Source organism: Macrotis lagotis, chromosome 6 (assembly GCF_037893015.1).
Source record: "Macrotis lagotis isolate mMagLag1 chromosome 6, bilby.v1.9.chrom.fasta, whole genome shotgun sequence".
Classification (NCBI taxonomy): Eukaryota; Metazoa; Chordata; class Mammalia; order Peramelemorphia; family Peramelidae; genus Macrotis; species Macrotis lagotis.
Window position 1 is genome coordinate 87341657 of NC_133663.1, and position 24140 is coordinate 87365796.

Consider the following 24140-nt stretch of genomic DNA (forward strand, 5'->3'; position numbering starts at 1 on the left):
AAGGACATTTAGTTGATTTCCAATTCTTTGCCACCACAAACAGGGCTGCTATGAATATTTTTGTACAAGTGATGTTTTTACCCTTTTTCATCATCTCTTCAGGGTATAGACCTAGTAGTGGTATTGCTGGGTCAAAGGGTATGCACATTTTTGTTGCCCTTTGGGCGTAGTTCCAAACAGCTCTCCAGAAAGGTTGGATGAGTTCACAGCTCCACCAACAGTGTAATAGTGTCCCAGATTTCCCACAACCCTTCCAACGATGATCATTATCCTTTCTGGTCATATTGGCCAATCTGAGAGGTGTGAGGTGGTACCTCAGAGAAGCTTTAATTTGCATTTCTCTAATAATTAATGATTTAGAGCAATTTTTCATATGGCTATGGATTGCTTTGATCTCCTCATCTGTAAATTGCCTTTGCTTATCCTTTGACCATTTGTCAATTGGGGAATGGCTTTTTGTTTTAAAAATATGGCTCAGTTCTCTGTATATTTTAGAAATGAGTCCTTTGTCAGAATCATTAGTTGTAAAGATTGTTTCCCAATTTACTACATTTCTTTTGATCTTGGTTACAGTGGTTTTATCTGTGCAAAAGCTTTTTAATTTAATGTAATCAAAATCATCTAATTGGTTTTTGCTTTCATCTAATTTCAATCAATCAATAAACATTTATTAAGTGCTCACTGTGTTCAAAGCTCTGTGCCAGATGTTAGGAATATGAAAAAATATCCCTAGTGGATCTCAAATTGACTGAGCCTGGAGCTGTTTGCCACTGCATGGCAGTTTGGGTGGAAAAGTCAATTTCCCAGATTCTTTTTATTCTTTACCAAAAGCTCACAAATGCTCATATCAGTTATGTACCATATTCATCAATTTTGCCAAATGTGCCTCCTCACTGAAACTATCTTGAATGACAAAATTTTGCTTTTTATAAGTTATGTATCACACAGATTATACAACATGATGAATTCAATATTTAGTAAAGATCTTTATAAGTAGTCGACACTCAATAAATACCCTGAATAGTAAAATAATAATAGGTCAAAAGCAAAGAGTAAAGTTTTATAGGAAATATATATAGATGGATATAATTTATAATCTTGAAAATTTAGGACCTTCCAAATAGAATACAGTCCAACTTTTTTTTAAAGCCAGTCAAAAATAATAGACTCAACTACAAATTTACAATTTTGGGGATATTTTCCTTACCTTCTTGGATATTTAGTATGTGAACATCTATGGCATTATTAATGAACATTGACCCTAAAAATGAATGGGGAAAAACTACACAAATCACACATTTTGAAAGTATCTCTTCAATTCCTTCTAGAAGGATTCTATTTCAATTCATGATTTCTGTGTCCTACATCCTCTCTTTTGGTAGGCCTTAATAGTGACAGACTAGGATAAGAGTCAAAGAGAAAAGTATCAGCAGGAAATTGAAAAGCTCACTGCTCCAGTTGGAGAGATGTCAAAAAGCTCATTTTAAAAAGCATGAACTAGAATTCACAATCTGTGAAGCTAGGTCAAGACATTTATAACATTCTGAAGTTGCAAAGGAATGCCTAATTTGGCTATGGATATAAAGGAAGCTGTGTGTATCAGTTTTTTAAAGGAGTAAAAATAAAGAAATTGAGGGAGGTTTATTAAAAAAAATATTAAGGAGACAGTCACTGAATAGCCAACTAGCTTCTAAATAACTTTATCCATCCTTATTTGATTATCTAGCCAAAAGAAAACTCTTTACTTACAGTTGGCAGTTATAATACATCCTGCTAGAGAAAATATCATGCTGTCTTCCAGGATCTAGAAAATATAAAAGTTCAGGGAAGTGGAATTAAGACATTTAAGGCTGACCCACATTAGGTCCCATTAAATTAAACTGGAATGGCATAAAATCAGGGATAAGAAAAGAAAAAATCATCATGCTTCTTCATTCCTTATTCTAGCTTCACTTGCCTTAAATATCCAGTTTTAACACCAATTACTTTAAGATTTCACTACCCATTGACCTAGAATCCCCTGCTCCTATGGCATTCAGCAACTCGCAAACTGCTAGTCTTCAAAACTGGCAACCACCTGATTGCCTTTCTCTGAGAAAGTCATCTGCTGTAAGGATAGGAGTTGGTGGTTTTGGAAACCGTCATTATATAAAAGAGACAGGCAATGAAGAAATTTGTCCAGCAGCAGAGAGTGCCCATCTGAGATTATTTGGCAAATTTATATTGATTAATAATATCATTGCAGTTTTGTGATTTCCTTTAGCAGTTCTCAGTAGTCCAGGAGTCTAAGCTCCTAATATGTGGTACCCTTAATGCAAACCAGACTAGTAAAATAATGATCCCCTTTGCTCTGGACTTGAGGTTTCTCAATACAAGGTAGAATATCACTAAAATTTTGGGTTGTCATATCATATTCATCACTCATGACTGAGCTTGAAATTCACTAAAACCTGCATGTTTCTTCCCAGAAACTGACACATAAGACTCTATCTCATTTTCTGAAACTGGTATTTTGAACCTAAGTATAGAACACTTATCTATTTTTTTTGCAAGTCAGTGGGGTTAAATGACTTACCTAAGGTCACACAGCTAGGTAATTATTAAGTGTCTGAGGCCGGATTTGAACTCAGGTACTCCTGACTCCAGGGCCAGTGCTAGAACATTTATCTTTTTTAGATTCAGCATATAATTTTAATCTCTTGAGATATATTTGGATACTTTTTTAATCATCTACCCCTCAATAGCACTAGTGAGGAAATCAATTAATCAATTTATTAGTACTTGTTACTTATTAAGAACCATATTGGAGGGGGCAGCTAAGTGACAGTAGATACAGCACCACAGCACCAACCCTAGAGTCAGGGATTTCAAGGGGCAGAGGTGAAGAGATCACTCCCGAAATGAAAGATGAAATGTTGTATATCAAGAATGACAAAAGTAACAAGAGGGCATGTAGGGCTGAGTACAAAAACCATAAGATGATGCATCTACACAAATAATTGAACTTTGGGTGGTGGTGTCACCAAGTGAGAGCATGAATGAGTGGATGATTAAAACAGCAATTATTATTATACTGTGTGCAAACAATAGCAGAGACTAAGAGAAGAGCTAGTCTCTACTTTCAAGGAATTCATATTCTAATGGGAGGAATGTGGAGAAAGTAGAGAGAAAAGAGAAGAGGTTCCAGGACTGAGCCAGGTGCATCCCTCCACCTAAAAGATATGGCAAGGATCATTACTGTGAAAGCAAAAGGGTATTGCACCAAAGCGGGAAAGTTTGACATTTTTTTGCTGCTTCACTGATGATGAGGATAAAGAATTCATCCTTTACTGGCCCACTTACTGGAGTGGTCCTTCTTCATACTGAACTAGGATATTTCTTGGATACTGCCAACAGTAGATCACTGGGCATATACACTCTGAACTTTTCCAGTTGAGGAGCACACAGTGGAGATTATATTCTGCTTCATGGCCTTCAAGAATTCAGGATTAGCCCTGAGTAATGATGAAGTTTTGAAATAGGATCTCATGGAGGCATTGAGTTTATGTTTTTCATAAAATAAATACAATAAAAAGGAATCAAAAAATCTCAACTAAATACTGTGATGCCTTATTTGAAGCATTAAATAACTAGTTTATTCTAGTTAAGACCTGGGGGCAAGTCACTTAACCCTGATCATCTCAAGAAAAATAAAGTATGACCTAGCCTTCAAGTAATTTGGGTTCCTTTCCTTATGTATAATTTTTTCCATTTTCTGAGATGTCCACTCAGTCTAAAAAGAGGCCCAGAGAATGCAAATCATATTTGTGTACCCTTACAGAACAGCATCTGGAATAATCTGTCATTTCTCTGCCTATGAAAACAAGCAGTGCAAACTAGAGCAGTATAGTCATTCCATAGAATCAGCAAGTGAAAAAGATGGGTGCTTAGATTGCGTAGGTCTAAAGTTCAGAACCAATGACTTTCCTTTTCCTTCAAGGACATGCTCATTTCAGAGATTTAAGATTATTGCAATAAACTATCAGGGCAAAAATGGAATCATTCCAATTCTGTTCTGGCTCATGAAGATGCAACAACAGAAGCTTATGAATTGCCATGGTTTGTAGGGTCATCTGGATGAAAGAAAAGCACAACTACATATGGATATTTAGTTGCTGATTATCTGGCAAATACAAAATAACTTTAATCAATGGTTCATTTAACAAATGCTTACTAAGTACCTATTTCAGCCAAGGCTCTGGCAGATAAAAGGAAACACAGTCTCTGCCCCAAAGGAGCTCAACCCGTAAGTGGGAGATTATGCTACAAACACAAATACCAATTCAACAAAATAAAACAGAATCACCTGCTTATCCGTCAAGTTTCCTTCGAATAAGGAGTCTATGAAGATATGTTGACTGAAGCTTCTTCCTCTTCGTTCTTTTATAACTTTTTTTAAAATAGATTCTATTTCCATTAATGCTGAAGAAGAGATACAAAGAAGTGATTTTCAATTAAATTGAATTCAATAAAGGCTTTAAGGACAAAATCTATTTATTTACTGATTGATGTATACATTTTTATTTTGATACAAAAGACATTTCTAGATTGTCACCAACAAAGAACATTTTCCAGAAACCTTCCTGCAACATCGAAGAATAAGTGGAACATGCCACTTTAGACTTGAATAGATTGCTAGTTGTAGACAGAAAAAAACATGTGGTATAATTCTGATAACATTATAGCCACAATGTTTCTGATATCTGACCTGATTATTGTTGTTGCCTTTTAGTCATGTATTTATTCACTTACTGAAGTGATATATATAGTGTTCTTTTAACTCTACTTTCTTCATTCTGTATCAGTTCATGTAAGATTTCCCCATGTTTCTTGGAATTCTTCATATTCCTCAAGATGTAATATTATTCTACCACATTCACATATCATAGTTTGTTCCACTATCCCCAAATGTTCAGCAACACATTTTGTATCCTACTTTTTGCAATACTAAACAGTGCTATTTTTATTTTGGTCACAAATTTCTACATTATCCATGTTATAGGAAGCAACTCCAGGTACATGAAGTTCATGACACCATACTGTAAGCTTGGGCAGGTTCTACCATGCTGAAAAGTCTTAATGTCTAGCCCTAACTATATGCTGAGTCTGTTTTTTGAGGACCAATTTAGCTAACTACAAAGGAGAAAACTGGCTTAAGGTTATAAGACAACCAGCACTCAAAGTGATTATTAGACATAATCTTGTAAGGGGGGTCCTTGTTTTGGACTAAGCCTATGCAGGTAGATACTGCAGTGTAGATACTGAATAGCACATGCACAATGCAAGCACCTCTTTCAGTAAAGGCACTGGGAGATAGCTATAAAGCAGTCTGTCTACAAGGAAGAACTATCAGGACAATTAAGAAAACTGTCAGGTAGGAAATATTTTCATTAAATAATTTTTATATGAATCCAACATTGAAGCTATGAGGAAATTAACCAAAAAACATAATGTCAAGAGCCATTTCCTAATGAATAAATGAGTAAAGGACATGAACAAACAATTCCTAAAAGAATTGCAAACTATTAACATCTATGTAAAAGATTGTTCCAAATCACTAATAAGAAAAATCTGTATTGAAAAATCCCTTTAAGCTTCATCTCATACCAGCAAATGACAAGGGTGAAAAAATAGAAAGTCAGGCACATTAATATACCAGGTATGTTAATATACATATACCTGTGGAATTACCCAATCTTTCTATAAATCAATTTGGAAAAATGATAAAAAAAATTGATAGATTAATAGCTCTGCACAAGAGATCTTAATGATAACCATATGACTTAAGTAGGTAAAAGAGAGAAACACAGGGTGGCTAGGTGGCGCAGTGGATAGAACACCGGCCCTGGAGTCAGGAGTACCTGAGTTCAAATCCAGCCTCAGACACTTTCTAATTACCTAGCTGTGTGGCTTTGGGCAAGCCACTTAACACCATTGCCTTGCAAAAACCTAAAAAAAAAAATACCAAAAAAAAGAGAGAAACAAAGTTCTCATATACTCCAAACTATTTACAACAAGTATTTTTTTGGTACCAAAGAACTGGAAATAAAAGATATCCACTGACTAGAGAATGTCTGAAATTTGGTACCTGAATTAATGAAATATTACTGTGTCATAAAAATTTATTAACAGGAAAACTTTGGAAGCAAGGGAAGACATGTGAACTGGTACAAAGAAAAGTAAACAGAATCTATAAAATAATACAATAATTTTAACAATGTAAACAAACAAAAGCCAAAATGAATATTATATATTTATAATGATCAACCTTGTACCTTCTTCCCTGTTTTATAGAGGTGGAAGGGACTACAGATTTGGGATATTGCATATATAGTCAAATATAGCTAACAAGTCTGTTGGTTTTGCTGTACTGTTTGTTTTCCTCTTTTCTTTTCATCCTTTGTTATGAGGACAGATGGTGGGAAGGAAGGGAGAGGGATACTTGGAAGTAAAAGTGATTTAAAAAAACAAAAGTCTATCAATAAAAATAAGAAAAAAATTTAATAGCCTTTTAATAAAATGTTAAGAGGCAGTAACCAACAATAACAAGATATCTAAATCGATTATGTCTAAATTCAGGTCAACCGGGGGTCATAAATTAGAATTGGAAGGGATTCTAAGGGTCATCTTGTACTTTCCCCCCATACCTGTAAGTTCTTGTCTAAATCTTAAAACTTATTGTTTTTTCCCAACTAACAGATTTTTTTCCTTTCTCTACCTCCACCTGAATTAGAAAGAAGAGAAAAACAAACCCCTTAAAAATATATGCAATTCATCAAAATAAATTCCCTAACAGGCTATGTCAAAATATTACATCTTTTTCTGAAAACTGAATCTTAGGGGTTGTCTTATTCAACACTGCCCATTTTATAGATAATCTTACAGAGAGGAAATTGAGATCTATAGTGGTTATATGACTTACTTAAGAAAACAGAGATAAATCCAATAAGTCAAGTGGAACTTGTCATTTTAGCCCTATCCCACCAAAATGCCAGTTATTTCTAGCAAGTGGAGAACAATAAATATACACTAGATTTTTTATAAATTCTCATGGATAGAACACAGCTCAACGATGAGTGTAAATGAGAAAAACTGCCAATTTTTTTGCCTGACAGTCTGTATGGAAATAAAGGAAGGAATGCTCCACCAATGGGAAGGATTTTCTAAATTGAAACTAACATCATTTTGAGTAAAGGCCTAATTGAATACTGTACCTAATGTCACAGATGGAGTAAAAACTACAATTGATATCAGTCCAATGTAATTTTATTTGGTCACTGAAAATGCATCTGAGGATCAAAGAAACACACTTACCTTCTTCATATTGCTTTTTTCGTGTAGTACTTTTATCAAGTGACCCATCTAGGAAACCTTTCCCAATCTCAGACCATACCTGATAATGAGAAAAATATCTGATTAAAGCAAAACAGAATAAGCTTGCTTGTGAAAAAAATTTCAAATATATTTTAAATCTCAGTTAAACCACTCATCAAATACAATATAATGAATTCTCAAATATTTGTGATGAGCTATGAAAGAAATCTATACATCATCATAAAATCTCATTTCTGTACATAATTTCAATTTACTTCAAAATTAACTATCTTTTGAAGCCAAACATTCAGTAAATGAGGGAACAGAAAGGGGAGAAAGCACAGTAAAAGCAATGAAAAATTTGGGTCATCACAAAAAACCCCACTCACTACATTTTCAATTTATAAAACACCTGGTAATTAATACATGAGGCTGCAACTTGAGATGGACTGTACTGAATGTAATCACCGCACAATATCTAGACTGCTAAGTCAGTTATGGAGGAAAACAAGACATATCCTCTCAATGACAGAAAGTAAATAAGAAAAAATAAAATTCAAAACAAGTAATAAAAGATAGCATTAAAAAATAGTGAACAAACACTCTGTCTATTCACAAGACAATAGATTTCAATTCATTTCCTAGTTTTCAATTGGTTCAGTACCTTGCCTAATCATATATAGGTCATTTAATTCAATAAGCATTTATTAGGAACTTACTGTATCTAGCTGGGTACCAGATCCTAGGTATAAGAAGATAAAAACAAAACAATCCCTGCCCTCAGGGCATTTGACAGGCTGCTACCATATGGATACAAAGCACCATAAGGTCATTTCAAGAGGGAGAGCATGCTGAGGAGGGGCAGGCAGGAAAGGTCTCCTGGAGAAGGTAGCATCAAAGCTGGGCTTTGAAGGAGATTCTACAACATGAAGACAACAAAGGAGTCAACTGTAGATGCACAAAAGATGGAAAGACAAAAAGGGGTGGAAGCTCAAAGGCCAGTCCTACTAGAATGTAGAGTGCAAGACTGGAAAGGTAGATGAAAGCCACTAGGGATTAGGTATTTTGTCCTAAAGACAGTAGGAAACTCCTGAAGATTTTCTGAATAGAGGATGACAGTGCCAGATTCATACTTCTAAGTGTTTTAGGGGAGTAAGAGTGGGGAATGTACAGCTGGATTGCACAGTAGATAGAGAGCTGGGCCTGGAGTCAGGAAGACTCAAGTTTCCGAATTCAAATCTGGCCTCAGACACTTCCTAGCTGTGTGAGCCTGGGCAAATCACTTCACCCTATTTGCCTCAATTTCTTCATCTGTAAAACGAGTTGGGTAAAGGAATGACAAACCACTCTAGTATCTTTGACAAGAAAACTCCCAAAAGGGGTCATGGAAAGTTAGATATGATTGAAAATGACTGAACAACAGCAACAAAAAGTGAGGATGGTGAAGATGGAGGAGTACTGAAGACATCCTGGTCTTCCTCCTCACCCTAGTCAAAAGTGGCAGAGAAAAGAACTTCACTTCTCCTGCTTACAGATTAGTAGGGAATTCAGATGCTCTTATGAGTGGTCTTAGAAATAATTTTGTCCAATATCTGACTAGCCTTTAGACTAGTTTCCATCTGCCTTCAGAATAAAAAATAATTTCATCTGTTTGGCATTTTAAAATGTCAGAAACCAGGCTCCAGCCTTTTTCAGGCTACTTACATGTTACTATTCTTCATACTCTTACACTGTAAACAAACTGCCTACAAGCTGTTTCCTTTTCATAAGCTGCCCTATGTCTGGTTGGTTCTCCTTTCTCTTCTCTGCCTCTTAGAATCCATATTCTGTAGGCCTATTCTGATCTTTTTAGTTGGACAGGAAAATGTCTTATGACAATGTTTCGAACACATTGATTACTGAGTTGTTTAAACCCAATTTTATGTTATTGTTTGTACTCAGAATATCTTTCTGACCTCAATAATTAGGAATATAGGAGAGGCTACAAGGAATTTTAGTCTCAGCTCCTGGACCCACCCACAACATTTATGTTTTGGGTTTTCACAGTCAGGTCTTACTTTGAGTCCACTCAAGTCTATATTTTGGCTTCTACTCAAATTTTACTGATTGATTATCTCCATCTAGGCAGCTGGCAATAAAGGTTTAGAGTTTAGGAGAGGAACAGAAGTAGCTAGATAGATTTGGGAACTTACAGCATAGGGATGATAAATTATCTATGGAATCTAATGAGATCACTAAGGGAAAGAGGGAGAGAATAGAAGATGTAGGACAATCCTCAAAAATTCACACATTTAATGAATGATGACCCAGCAAAGCAGAGGGAGAAGAAACTGGTAGAAAGACAGAAGGGGGTGCAGCTAGGTGGTGCAGTGGATAGAGCACTGGCCCTGGAATCAGGAGTACATGAGTTCAAATTCAACCTCAGACACTTAATAATTACCTAGCTGTGTGGCCCTGGGCAAGCCACTTAACCCCATTTGCCTTGCAAAAAAAAAAAAAACTGGGGGGGAAGAAAAAAAAAGAAAGACAGAAGGGGATTAAAGAAAAAGGGATAGCTGACAATGTCAAAAACTACAGATGTCAAAAAAGATGAGGACTGAGAGAAAAACTAAAATGTATTTGGCCTGGACACTATCTATTTATACTACATAGTGTAGTACAATTATTTTTGTGCAGAAACAAAATTAGGTACTTGCTGAGTTTTAAAAGTTACACTCAATTTTGCGCTTTAAAATATGAATGTAAAGAAGATATTTTTGAGGGGGAAGAGGGAAGTCTTGAATTATTCTTTTTTTATACAAAAGATCAAAGCAATTTGGTTTGTTTCTTTTCTCCCCCATTCCCTGTAATTTACATAGTGATTTTCTGTACGTCTTAAGAACACTAATACTGTCTTCACTGAGTTAAAATAAAAAATATTCTCAATCTATACAGACATAAAACATTTCTGAATTTTACCCTATACTTACTGTGCTGTGATTCTTTTGAAAGCGAATGACCTGCTGGTCATCTTCAAAGCTACTGCCCAAAGACATTTGTGTAACAACCTTCATGGCATAGCCAAGCATGTGTTGGCATAGAGGCACGTGCTGAGATTCTGGGTATGAGAGCCATTTTCCTAATAATTCTTCTGAAAGCTAAAAAAAGAAGAGAAAACTATTAGGATTATCTCCTCTTAATTTTTTAGAAGTTTTTAAAAAATAAATTATATTGGTACCTTTTGGTTTAACATCAGTCATTTTTAATATTGTCTCTTTTCTACCCTCCTACCCTCCTTGTTTGAATTAAATAAAAGCATGCACTAGCTTGATAAGATAGACAAGATGCCTCTAGAAGCCTCCCCATTTGGCTGACAACTCTTGGGTCATCAGTGAGTTTTCAGCTATTTGGATTTGGGCTGGCTTTCAGTGACTCAACTTTTCACTAACATTATAATAAACTTGGGCCAAACATTCTTCAGGCTCCACTTACATAGCTCTGTATCAGTTTAGAACTACTTTCAATGTTTCTCTAATTCCTGTTACATGAATACTATTCATGCAGCCCCTCCTATTGGACTTGAAGGCTGAGTTCCAGGATGAGGCTACAGGAGTTCAAACTACTTGGAGTCAAAATTCCTATATTGTTTATTTGTACTCAGTTTGTTTGTACAAACAAAATTCCTGAGCTCCCTTTCATCTATCAGCAGACACACTGACTGAAAGGGCATAACAGAACTATAGTAACTCACCATCCCTCCTCTAACCTTGACACACTATTACAAACACACAGTGTCACTGGGAAGAGAGACTATTGAGAGAAGATAGCAGAAGAAGCTCACTACTTCTGGTAGTACAGGACCTCAATACTTTTTATTTTCTTATGATGTCTTCAAACTGTGACTCCCTAAAACTGTTTTCTGTGACTCATCCATCAATGGCTTCTCCTGACTCACAAAGCTCCTCAAGTTTCATGCCTTTACTGTTTCCTGGTTTTTTTGAACCTGAACCTGGTTGGATGCAGTGTTTCCTACTGGGTGAGTAAGTAGTCCTAGGTAAAGATACTGTGACTGATGGAGGTGGGAGAAGAATCCCATTCCCCTGCCAAAGAAATGAAGAATGATTTTCTTTCGAGGGCTGGATTCTTCTTATGTACCTGACTTTTTTTTATTATTAATTAATTAATGAATTTTGAATTTTACAATGTTTCCCCTAATCTCACTTCCCTTCCCCCGCATTCCCCACAGAAGGCAGTCTGTTAGTCTTTACATTATTTCCATGGCATACATTGATCTAAGTTGAATGTGATGAGAGAGAAATCATATCTTTAAGGAGGAAAAATAAAGTATAAGATATAGCAAAATTACATAATAAGATAATAGGGTTTTTTTTTTAAATTAAAGGTAATAGTCTTTGGTCTTTGTTCAAACTCCACAATTCTTTCTCTGGATACAGATGGTATTCTCCACCACAGATACCCTAAAAATTTGCCGGATTGTTTCACTGATGGAATGAGCAAGTCCATCAAAGTTGATCATCACCCCCATGTTGCTGTGTAGGGTGTACAATGTTCTGGTTCTACTCATCTCACTCAGCATCAGTTCATGCAAATCCTTTCAGGCTTCCCTGAATTCCCATCCCTCCTGGTTTCTAATAAAACAATAGTGTTCTATGACACATATATACTGCAGTTTGCTAAGCCATTCCCCAATTGATGGACATTCACTCAGTTTCCAATTCTTTGCTACCACAAACAGGGCTGCTATGATTATTTTTGTACAAGTGATGTTTTTACCCTTTTTCATCATCTCTTCAGGGCATACAGCCAGTAGTGGTATGGCTGGATCAAAGGCATGCACATTTTTGTTGCCCTTTGGGCATAATTCCAAATTGCTCTCCAGAAAGGTCAGATGAGTTCACAACTCCACCAACAATTGTATTAGTGTCCCAGTTTTCCCACATCCTAATATTGATCATTGTCCTTTCTGGTCATATTGGTCAGTCTGACAGATCTGGTACCTCAGACATCTGGTTTTCTTTTTGACTGTCACTTCTCAAAGCTGTCCCCTGTCTCAATTCATTTCCCAGAGAAGTGTGTTTTGGTTTGTTTTTTTTTAAAGGGATGTGATCAATCCTTTCCCTGTCTCTAATTTTGTCAAATTTGAAGAACTTCTACATATACATACAGGGGTAACAGCATGTTGACATTTTTTTGGTACTTTGTTTAAAACCTTAATAACTTGCTGCCTCTACTACCTTCTAAAGATCTGGACAGGGGTGTGTGTGTGGGGAAACAATTGGTCAAAAGTTCCACTCAATTCTCTGTCTACTACATTCCAAATGGCCACCCATCCTGTTTCCAGTTCTTTGTTACTACAAAAAGTACTACTATAAACCTTTTGCTATAGTATTGTTGATTAATTGGAACCATTTTCTCATTTTTCACTTGTTCATGAATGTTCATTGAATGACTCAGATGGACATTGTAACTGAAGAAGCATCCCATTTTTTTCTGATTGTTCAACAGAGTTACATGTTACAGATTTCATCCCTGGTCTCGCTCTATATGAGACCCAATTTTGAAGGTGCAGGTTTCATTTGGCCAAAGGATTAGGCTATTTTCAGCTCTGTGGACCTATGAAGTCTCACTATGATGATGTTAAAAAGATGTTATGCTTCATGGGTCACATCAAATATGACTCTTCTACCCCAGGAAAAAAAAGAGGCAGAATACAAGATGAATTAGACTGACAGCATATGGAGAGAACATATACCCGCCTGTACTAGTGGCAAAAATAGTACTAGAATCAGCAATACACTATTACTATTATGCAGCAAAACTGAATAGATGAATAGGGTAGCTGGGTATGGGTCAATTATTAAAAACCAATGTAAGGAATGTAAATGAAAATCCAAAGTCTGGGAAGGGGGGAAAAAACCTAATGAAGTTAAAAGACTCAGAGCTGTCAGGGTTTTTCTAAAATATTCTAATTCAACACTCTTAGGAAACTGAAGCCCAGAAAGTTAAACATATATATAAAGTGAGAGAGTTAGGATTCAACTCAAGAGTTCTGTCTCCAAAAACAATGTTCTTTCACAGTCAATTATTTAGAGTGAAAATACCTTTCAGATTGGCTAAGATGATAAAAAGGGGAAATAATCATAGTTGGAGAGCCTGTGGGAAGACTGGGACATTAATGTTGGTAGAGTTGTGAACTAATCCAAGCAGTCTGGAGAGCAATCTGGAACTATGCCCAAAGAACAATAAAACTGATCATACCCTTTGACCCAGCAATTCGAATACTAGGCCTATATCCAAAAGAAATCATAAAAATTGGAGAAAGTCCCACATATTCAAAAATATTTATAGCAGATCTTTTTGTAGTGGCAAAGAATTAGAAATTGAAGGGATGCCCATCAATTGGGGAATGGCTGAACAAGTTATGGCACATGGATGTGATGGATTTCTATTGTTCTATAAGAAACCATGAATAATCCAACTTTAGAGCAGCATGGAAGAACCAAGAGAGCATTATTCACACTAACAACAACATTGTGAGTTGATCAACTATGATGGATATAACTCCTTCCAACAGTTCAGAGAACTGTTATGGACAATGTCATCCACATCCCGAGGAAAAACAAAAAACAAAATATTAAAAAACCCTCACAGAATCTGGGATTCTACGTTCACATTCTCTTATTTGTTCCATTCTATCCCCTGGTTTTCTTTCTTTTTCCTTAGTCCTAATTCTCCACACACAAAACAACAGGTACAACCTTTACCAGACTGCTAGCCACTGAAGGGAGGGGGTTGGGAAGGGAGAATGGTAGAAAAATGTGAAACTTAAAAATATGCAAGTAGATGAATATTGAAAAACTTCCATACCATGTAACTGGAGAAATAAAATAGCAATTAAAAAAAATAAAATACCTAACAGTACCTCAAATAATATATAAATGCTTGATGTTCAGAATCTTGTTCAAGAGAATCAATAAAAACAGCTTCCACAAAGTTGCAAGCTATAAAATAAACCCTCAAAAATCAACAGTATTTCTATATAATAATAGTAATATCTCAGTAAACAAAATTTAATGCTAAAAGTATCATATGCTCTTTAAGAATGTCAATTTCTTGGTAAATGAGAAGTTATATTTTTCCAAGTCCTTTGATTTAGAATATCTTTAATAAAATGGCACCAGATAAATAATAGAATCTTATACTTAGAAAGGGCCACAATAATTATCTATTCAATCCCTAAATATTCCCTATAATTTTCATGGCAATCTTTTTTTTTTAATACCTCCAGTGAGAGGAAATCTACTATCTCATAAGTTCATTTAATTTTTAGTTAGTTCTATTGATGAGAATATTTTTCATTATTTCATTCAAATTCCTTATAATTTGTACTTATTGGTCCCAAAAGCATTTCATATGACAACTCTTCAACTATATGGAGATTACAATTAATTATGTCCTCACTAAATCTTATTTTATCTGGGCTAAGCATCCATAATTTCATCAATTAATTTTAAGTTCTCATCATATAGATCAACTTCCTTGGGAAGAACTCTCCATTTGAAATAATTTTCCTTAATATGCTACCTCAAAGTAAACATAATCCTCCTATGTGATCATAAGAAAATATGATAACCATTTTCTTCATTTTGTCTACCACATTTCTATTAATATACCTTAAGATAATAATAGCATTTTTCTTCTGTCCATTAACTAATGTTCAATTTGGAGGACTGGACCTATGATTTCATCAGCAAAAGGAGCTTCCAGTGAAGAAACTTTCTCTTTCAACAGAGATCTGAAAATATTCTGCAACTTTATAGTTTTTGGAGATTTACTAGTGGTATCCAGAGGTTAAGTGACATAATTAAGTCCGTACAAGTATGTATCAAAAGTCTAATTTGAACTGTAGTCCATTCTGTCTTGGAGGTCAGTCTACTATCCAAAACACCCATCCAAAACCATATTGTCTTTACAATCCACTAAAATCCTGAATTTCTTGACATTTAGTTACATCTCCTCCATCAATGTAAATCAATTCTTTGACCTCAAGCATAAGACAATTTATTTCTCCCTATTATATCTCCTCCAATTAGATCTAGTCTCTCAGTGCAGCTCATTGAAATCTTTGTTGGGACCTCAATTTTGTCATTCAATGTATTAATTGCTTACCCTCCCAGGCTATATGCCATTTATCCCAATACCAATCAATGATAACATAATTTATATAGCACAGAACACTTTGGGACAGCATCTACTAATTAATTAGTAATTGAATAAACTATGGTAAATAGGCAGAAAAGGGAAATGTCACCCCCATTTTACCTAAATACTTCTCTGCTTCTCAGTTTATGGTTTTTATGTAATATGCACATTGCAAATGGATAATCAGCTGAATCAAAATTGAAGAGATAAAATGGAAGCACTTATTTCTTACATGAATACTAGAAGTAAAGTCTCTTAATTAAAGGTCTAATAACCTCTCCCTTGTCTGAGCCTGGGGCCTCTCCCTCTCTGACTGGAGAGGGGTGGAAAGTGAACAATGGAAAGCTTCTTCTTGATCCTCAACCATTTAAGGAAGGAGATCAGAGAATTCATTTTATCATTTCCCAACTGGTTGCTTTCCCGGACATCGTGATCTTCAGAAATTAATCAATCTGCAAGATGAAATCAAACTCTGAAACTCTTGTTTCCTAGACTGGCTGTATGACTTAATCATGTACCCCCAAACTAGGCAACCCCCCTCATTGTGATCTTTTATTTATATTCTATTTATTCAAAATTTTCTATTTTATTCATTCATTTACTTTTTATTTGTCAAATTGTCTTTCCCCATTTAGTATAAGCTCCTTGAGGGAAAAGACTGCTATGCCTTTCTTTGAATCCCCATACCTAGCATAGTTTGAAATATAGTGTTTACTGAATGATTAACTCTGGAGAGTCACAGGTCTATTATTCTTGATAGAGAGGATATTAGATAGCCATCTGCTCTAACAGCTCTGTAGAGAGAAAGAAGCAGACATAAACAAACTCAATGAACTGAATAAGCAACAAAATATGTGCTGAGGTCAATCTCTCTTTTTTTTTAAAATAATCACACACCTAATTTAGGAGGGCTTAATAGTGTTTTAGGACTGGGTAAGATGATCACAATGTTTTCAACAGACATTGTTATCCACCAAGCAGAGAAGTTGTCACTAATCAGCTAAGCTTCTTCTATTTGGATCCTGCACAGGACAACCTCCATGTAATTTTTATTCTTCTCATGATGTTTAAATTGAGTAGATTGTTAAAGAAAGTAATTTCCATAGTCATTTCTGTTACAGAATATTACATGAATTATATATATGAGACAAATTATTTGAAGAAAGCTTTGAAGATTATATTCTTCTCAGTGGAGTAAAAATAATTTTAATCAACAAATTGGGATTCTTCATGACTATGAAGATGTGATTTACTGGAAAATAATTTGTGAAGATCTGCCTATATACCTTTTATGAGGAATATTCACAAAGAGCATAATATCCATTGATGCTGAGTGGAGTGAGCAGAATCAGGAGAATATTGCACACTCTAACAGTAGCATTATGTGATGATCAACTTAACTCTTCCCTGCCACACAGCTATCAAAGACAGTCCTAAAAGACTTGTGATAAAAAAAAAAATGCTACCCACATTCAGAGAAAGAACTATGGAATCTGAATGCAGAGCAAAACATTCTATTTTCATTTTTTAATTTGTTTTTTTTTATTTTTTCCCTCTCATGATTTTTCCCCTTTTGTTCTGATTTGTTTTCACAGTGTGACTATAAGAAAATATATGTAACACAATTGTACATATATAATCTATATCAGATTACCTGCTATTTTAGGGTAGGGGGAGGAAGGATTTACAAAAATGAATGGTAATATATATCTTTACATATAATTGGAAAATAAATAATTTTTAAAAAAGAACAATGAAGAGGATATATTATTCAATCTTATAAATTTGCTATGGAAATTTGAAAATAGAATATGGGTGACTAGGTTCTAGTACCTTCTGGGTCTTTTTTTTATTATTATAAAAGTAACATTTTCTCCATTCTTCTGGAATCTCCTTTTTTGAGATATTTAAAAAAATTCATCACTGAATTTTTTTTAAAGTGGTGCTTATACCATGGATTTCTTTTCCTATATGTATTTGGTCTGAGCCAAATATTTAGTTACAAACTTCTACTAAATGAAGGCCATTAAGGATAACAACTCATCTGATCTTCAGAGTAGTTTCTGAACATCTTTTATATATACTTAAATTTTTTATTTATTTAAGGCAATGGGGTTAAGTGACTTGCCCAAGGTCATAGTTAGGCAATTATTAAGTTTCTGAGGCCAGATTTGAACTCAGGTCCTCCTGACTCCAGGGCCAGTGCTCCATTCATTGCATCACCTAACTGCTCCTTGAATATCTTTTTAACAGAGAATTTACTTTCTTCAAATGGCAACTCTTCATAAATGGGACTGGAGTACTGAACTAAAAGGAATATCATCTTCCCCCCCTTTCCTCTACATTTTCAATAAGAAATATGTTTGCTCTTACATTTATCAGGAACATACAATGAACAGATTTATGTAACACTGGCTTAATGGAAGATCTTATCTGTTTATGAAAGGAAACTGATATCCATCAAAGCACTTTTTAAAGCAGGAACCATGATCTAACATTTTTTACTCCTCCATGAAAATTACATTTTCTTTGCTTCTTAGAATTCCTTACCTGATATACATTTTATCATTTTCTTAATTTATTCCTTGGGCAAACCAGCTAATTCACAAAAACAAAGTAATCCTATTCTTCTTCAATACTGACTATTTATCACACTCATTAATGACAATCTCTTACCATTCCCAATTTTCTTAGTACTTTTTATTTAGAACTGAGAAACAGCCCTTCCCAATCTTATGACCCAGCTTGTGTACTTGAGTGCTCTATTTTTTAAAATTATATATTTCATAAATACTGAAATATTCAATTGGAGGGAAAATGATTAGAATTTAAAAGGGTACCTTATATAGGTTAGAAATGCAATTACTTTAAATTTCTACTACTAAAATGCAGCTATTTGTGGAATTAAAACCTGAGCCCACACTATATGCCACCTTACCTTGACTAGGACGTCAAAATTACTCTGTAGAGACTTGTTCACACCATTTTCATAGAGCTTTTTCCTTATGTGATTCTCAACTGCATCCCCACTAAGACCAGACTGATATCTTAATAAAGATTTTAGCATAGTTTCAAAAGGATGTGCTGAAATAGACAACAAACATAATACTTCTAAATAAGTAATCAAGACACTCACTTGCAGTTCTGCAGACAGAAAAAAAAATCAAAAGATAAAAAAAAAATCTCATTTTATAACACAATCATTTTTTCCCACAGCTGTCTCAATTTTCTTTCCCAAGACTGAAGAGATTAAGATGGAATGGAGATTGGCAGGATTACTGTAACATTGACTAGGAATTCAATTATAAGAGCTGTGTCAAATATATTAAATTTTCATCAGATTTTAAAAGAAATTGAACAAATGTGAATGCAAATGCTAAGCAGTTAAATGGATTTGCCTCAGTTTAAAATTGAAATATGAATTTATCTTTTGGGGTAGTTAGATGGCCCAGCAGATAAAATTCAAATCTGTCCTCACTTGAAACTTATTAGCTGGGGGGATGGGAGAGTGGCACAAGTCATTTAACCCTACTGCCTCACAAATGCCCCCACCAAAAAAAAAGGATTTATCTTTAACTGACTTCTAAATTTACCATTACTTAAAATTAAAATTATGGATCCTACCCAACAAAAACCTAATCCAAAGTTATGTTTGCTTTGTATCTCCAAATACAAAGGGAAGATAGATGATTTTTATCCTCATTAATGCCAGTAATTATTATGTAGAAATAACCAGTATAGGATCATTACAATATCACTCATTTTATATAAATTTGTTTCACAGGATTTTTAAAATTAAGAATCAATAAAATGGAACACTAATTTGGTCACATACTCAGATAACTTGATCCTAAGGATTGTACTAGCAAAGTGCAGCTTTCCGCTATTAGACACATTATAAATTCCCAGATAAAAATAGAAGGGCAGACAGAATGAGAATTACAGATGTTAAATAAAGCAGTTCCCAGACACAAGAAAAATTTGCATGATTTGAAGAAGAGAAGGGGGAGAGGAAGGAGGAGGCAAAAGCAGCAGCAAAAACATGTCCAGAAGGACCTCACTCAGCATGCCATAGACCTGGCAACCATCTTAACCTTTTCCTTCCCAAAAGTTTTCAATTCAAAATATTGAAGAATTTTTCCCCCTAAAGGAAAAACTGTGATTTTATAAAAAGAAATTCATTTCTTAGATAACTTTCCTAGTAATACTAAATTACTATAATGAATATAAAGTCTATTTCCAAAGTACCTAAAATTATATTAATTTTTTAAATAAAACTGATTATGATTAATACTGTTACTCTTATTTTCAGAAATGGCCAAACTAATGTGTAAAGTCATGTATCTTTGATTTTTATTTAGTGTATCAACATTTCTCTTCACTGTAAACATATATTCACTATTTAACCATGGGTTAAAAATAAATAATGATCTTAATTCTTGTTGTTTAGTCATTTTTAATTGTGTCTAACTCTGTCCCATTTGGAGTTTTCTTGGCAAAGATAATGGAATGGTTTGCCATCTTTTCTAGTTCATGAGGAACTGAAGCAATCATGGTTAAGTGTCACACAGCTAGTGTCTTAAGTCTGATTTGAACTCAGGAAAAAGGGTCTTCCAGATTTCATCTTCAGTGCTCTATCTACTGCACTTTATTGCACTACATAAAAAATTACCTAACCCAAGCCCTACTTGGTCCACATTTGGGCCCTGAGTGGCTCAAAGTGAATGTAAATAGCAATAGTTTTGGTTTTGGATAGAAACCCAGAGGTACTTCCCCTCCCAGATTTTTTTTGGCTCAATAAAAGAGGACATTCATTGTTTCATTTCTTTTTTTACCAAGCTTTAATCACTGAATAGGCATAGCCTCAATCAAACTGAGACCTTGAAAAGACCTTAGCTTTAAAAAGGCCACTGCATCCAGGGTCATCTCCAGTTATTCTGATCCATATCTGGCCACCCAGATGGCTACAATATTTGAGAAAGTGATCCTGGTGACTCATGGCACCATGGCATCACCTCCCTGTATCATGGTCCTCATGGAGAAGGAAAAACAAAAACAACAACAAAAGTGAAAACAAAATATTAAGAAAGCTCAAACTTACATGTCCTGTTGGGATTGATATGCTGCCTTAGTGCATCAATAGTTCCCAGACTAACCACAAGGCGCCTGCCAAACCAAAAAGATACAACTGGCCCATATCTTTCATGTAGATTAACCAGGAATTCATGTAAACTTCCACTGTTTACAATATCTGGAAGATTTCCATCTCTGGTGGAAAAGCAAAATTTGGAAAAGAACAAAAGTTGGCAACCCATTAATCTCAGAAGAATTACTAAAGTAATATAACCACTACTGTGCCATAAGAAATGATGAGCAACAGAAATGGCTCAGAGAGGAAATAGCATACACACATAATAGGGTGAGGAAATCTATTTAACTCTAGAGAAAAATGAGAAGAAAGGGATGGGATAAGGGGGAATGGGGGGAAGGAAGGAATAGGTAATGAAGAGAGGGAAGATTGGGGCAGAGGGTACTCAGATACAACATACTTTTGAACAGGGCCAGAATGAAAGGAGAGAAAGAATAGAATAAATGAGAGTGGGGAGGAATAGAGTGGAGGTACAGCTAGTAATAGCAACTGTAGGAAAAATATTGAAGCAACTTCTCTGGTGGACTTATGATAAAGAAAGCAACTCACCCCAGAGACAGAGCCATCGGAATCTGAACACAGACTTAAGTACATTTTTTTTCTCTCTATTCTTGAGGTTTCTCATCTTCTTGGGGGGGAAGGGGGGGTTATGCTTACTCTTATGTTTACTCTTATAACACATTCAATTTACATCAATGTATAGCATGGAAACAATGTAGAGACTATCAGACTGCCTTCTGTGGGGGGGAAGGGAATGGGGAAATTGTAAAATTCAAAACCTTAAAAAAATTATAGGTAGATACTACTATTGTATATAATTGGAAAACAAATGAAATGTTAATTAAAAAAAATGAAAGATCAACCTACTGAAAAGAGCTCTGGCAAGATCTTACCAGCAATGACTAAAAGATAAGTAACCCTGTGACTGTCATAGGATAATCTATTCCCTTTACCTTTATAGAGAAGGACAATGGAGACATCTTTAAATTCTTGGGGATAACTTCTTAAAAAAAAAGAAAAGAAATGATGAGCAGGCAGATTTCAGAAAAACCTGGAAAGCCCTACATGAACTGATGCTGAATGAAGTGAGCAGAACCAGGAGTATACTGTACATAGTAACAGCATCATTGTATGGTGAGCAACTGTGACTGACTTAGCTCTTCTTAGCAATTCAATGATCCAAGACAATGCCAAAAGTCTCATAAAAAAATGCTATCCACATGCAGAGAAAGAACTATAGACTCTGAATGCACATTGGAACAACATGACTTTCACTTTTTTGTTGAATATCTTCTTTCACAACATGACTAATGTGGAAATATGTTTAACATGATTTGCACATGCATAACCTATATCAGATTGCTTGCCATTTTGAGGAGGGGAGAAAGGAGGGAGGGAAAGAGAAAAATTTGGAACTCAAAATTTTATAAAAATGAATGCTGAAAACTATCCTTATATGTAATCAGAAAAAATAAAATACTATTTACTAAAAAAAAGATTTTTTAATTACAAAAAGCAGTAAGTAACCTTGTACCTTCCACGCTCTCAAAAGATAACAAAGATCTGTCTAGATAATTGAATATCAATTGATTTCAGGATGTGATTTTATATCCTGGGGCAGTTGGTTCCCTATTATATTCTCATCTCTATCTGCAAGCAACAGTGTAGGCTTCAAATTACTGTGCCTCAAATAATAGTTGTGAGATTGAAAATTGATTTTAAATTCTATGTTGTTAAAATTCAAGCCTGATCTAATATTTTCCCTTGCTGTTCCCTTCCCTTGCCAAGTTTACATGGTAACTTCAGGTCAATTGGGTGACAATTCTACTCTTGGGAATTGTACCTCCAACCCTTTTGACTTGTACCTTTCTCCTTGAAACTTTACCCTCTCATCCACAAGCCAGAGAAACTTGCTTAACCTAAAGGTCAAGCTGATTCAATCAAAGCTATTGTAGCCACTCCCCAAATTCCCCAATTCACATGTCTATTTACGGTTAAGGGGGTTTCAGAAATGGAGGTCAAATGATTTGTCAAGCTGATATCAATTAGCTACAGGTTGAAGTCAATCGGAAGAATGCAATTATTTTTAAGGTTATGCTAGTTGAGGTTTTGCTCTGTTACCCTATCAAATTTATAAAAGACACTAATGGCTCTTACTTTCACTGGGAGTGTTTGACTCTGAGAAATCACTGATCCCACTTTTGATTACTGTTAGCCTGACTAAAAATTGATCATACTCTAATCCTTACTACCTCAGTCTACCTTCATTCCCTTAGAAACAAGGTCTTCGTGCTACAGATCACCATAAACAACCAAACAGCTATATTTAGCACAATAACATCCCAACAAAGACCTACTGTCCCACAAAACAGATACAGATCATATTAGGAGCCTAGTCTATTAAGAAAAGAATGACTAACCTGTTAACTAACCTGTTAACCCTATTCTGAACCAATTTCTGGCCTTAGGATGGGCATAAAAGTGATATGGAAGAAAGCAAAGGGTGAAACAACTGTAACTACATGGGTCATATGATATGGGTGATATGATCAGAAGAACTACCCTAACCAACATGAACACATCAAGTAGAACAAGTGGTAAGAATATTAAGAAGTCAATGGAACTGGGTTTAATCTTAATTCTGTCACTTGATCTTCTGTTTTTTCACCTATAAAATGAGAAGGCTGGCTTAGAAATTCTCTAAGAGCTTATGTCTGAGGTACTGGCATTTTTATTTGTAATTAAATGGGAACTGGTCTGATATTCTGGAAATTTCAATAGTCTAAACCAGATAACAGTCTCCCCACAACTCTTAAGTTTCCCTATCCTGCTGCAATGTTTATCTATTGTGTATTCTATGCTGGGGAAGAAAAATGAAGCACATCAGCCTAAACAATTTTTTTCATCTTTCCTTCAGAATTTTCTCCTTTCTGCATAACCACTACCCTGAAATAGAGGAAGAAGAAAAGAAGGGTAGCGTGAAGTACTATCCTGTAGTAATTGGATGGTCTTCTTCAGATCTTTCTATTACGAATTTTGTTAAATGATAAAAGAGCAAGGAGAAAGATGTCAAAAGAATGGTATGATCTAAAGAGCTATTAAGAATCTGAAAGGAAGACAGGCTTCAGAGCAATCTTGTAGATAATAACTATAAGCTGACAACATTTGGAGCCAAAGAAAGAAGTACTCACTTTTCTTCAGTTGGAGTAATCCCAGGAATACCTGAAGCTTGTCTAGAACCCTTAAAAATAAAAATTAAAAATAATTGTTTAAACAATGCTTTTTACAATGCGTGATAATTGTTGGCACTCAATGAGCATTTTAATAAATGCTTAATATCTCTTCCTATATGTTAGGCACTATGTTAAATTCTGGGAATGCAATGAAAGGCTAAAAATGGCCCCTGCCTTCAAGAAGGGAGACAACATGCAAATAA

The 24140-nt window shown here is 35.0% G+C and overlaps 1 protein-coding gene across 1 annotated transcript in view; it reads right to left on the reverse strand.

The window, feature by feature from the left end:
* The window catches only part of CYP20A1 (cytochrome P450 family 20 subfamily A member 1), a 46173-nt gene that overhangs the window by 18601 nt on the left and 3432 nt on the right, over window positions 1-24140 (reverse strand). The window contains exons 2-8 of the mRNA XM_074191599.1: window positions 23896-23945; window positions 20657-20823; window positions 18494-18639; window positions 10323-10490; window positions 7354-7432; window positions 4346-4461; window positions 1750-1804 (exon numbers count right to left, since the gene is read on the reverse strand). Of these exons, the coding sequence (XP_074047700.1) occupies window positions 1750-1804; window positions 4346-4461; window positions 7354-7432; window positions 10323-10490; window positions 18494-18639; window positions 20657-20823; window positions 23896-23945 (781 nt within the window). The remainder of the gene's footprint in view (window positions 1-1749; window positions 1805-4345; window positions 4462-7353; window positions 7433-10322; window positions 10491-18493; window positions 18640-20656; window positions 20824-23895; window positions 23946-24140) is intronic.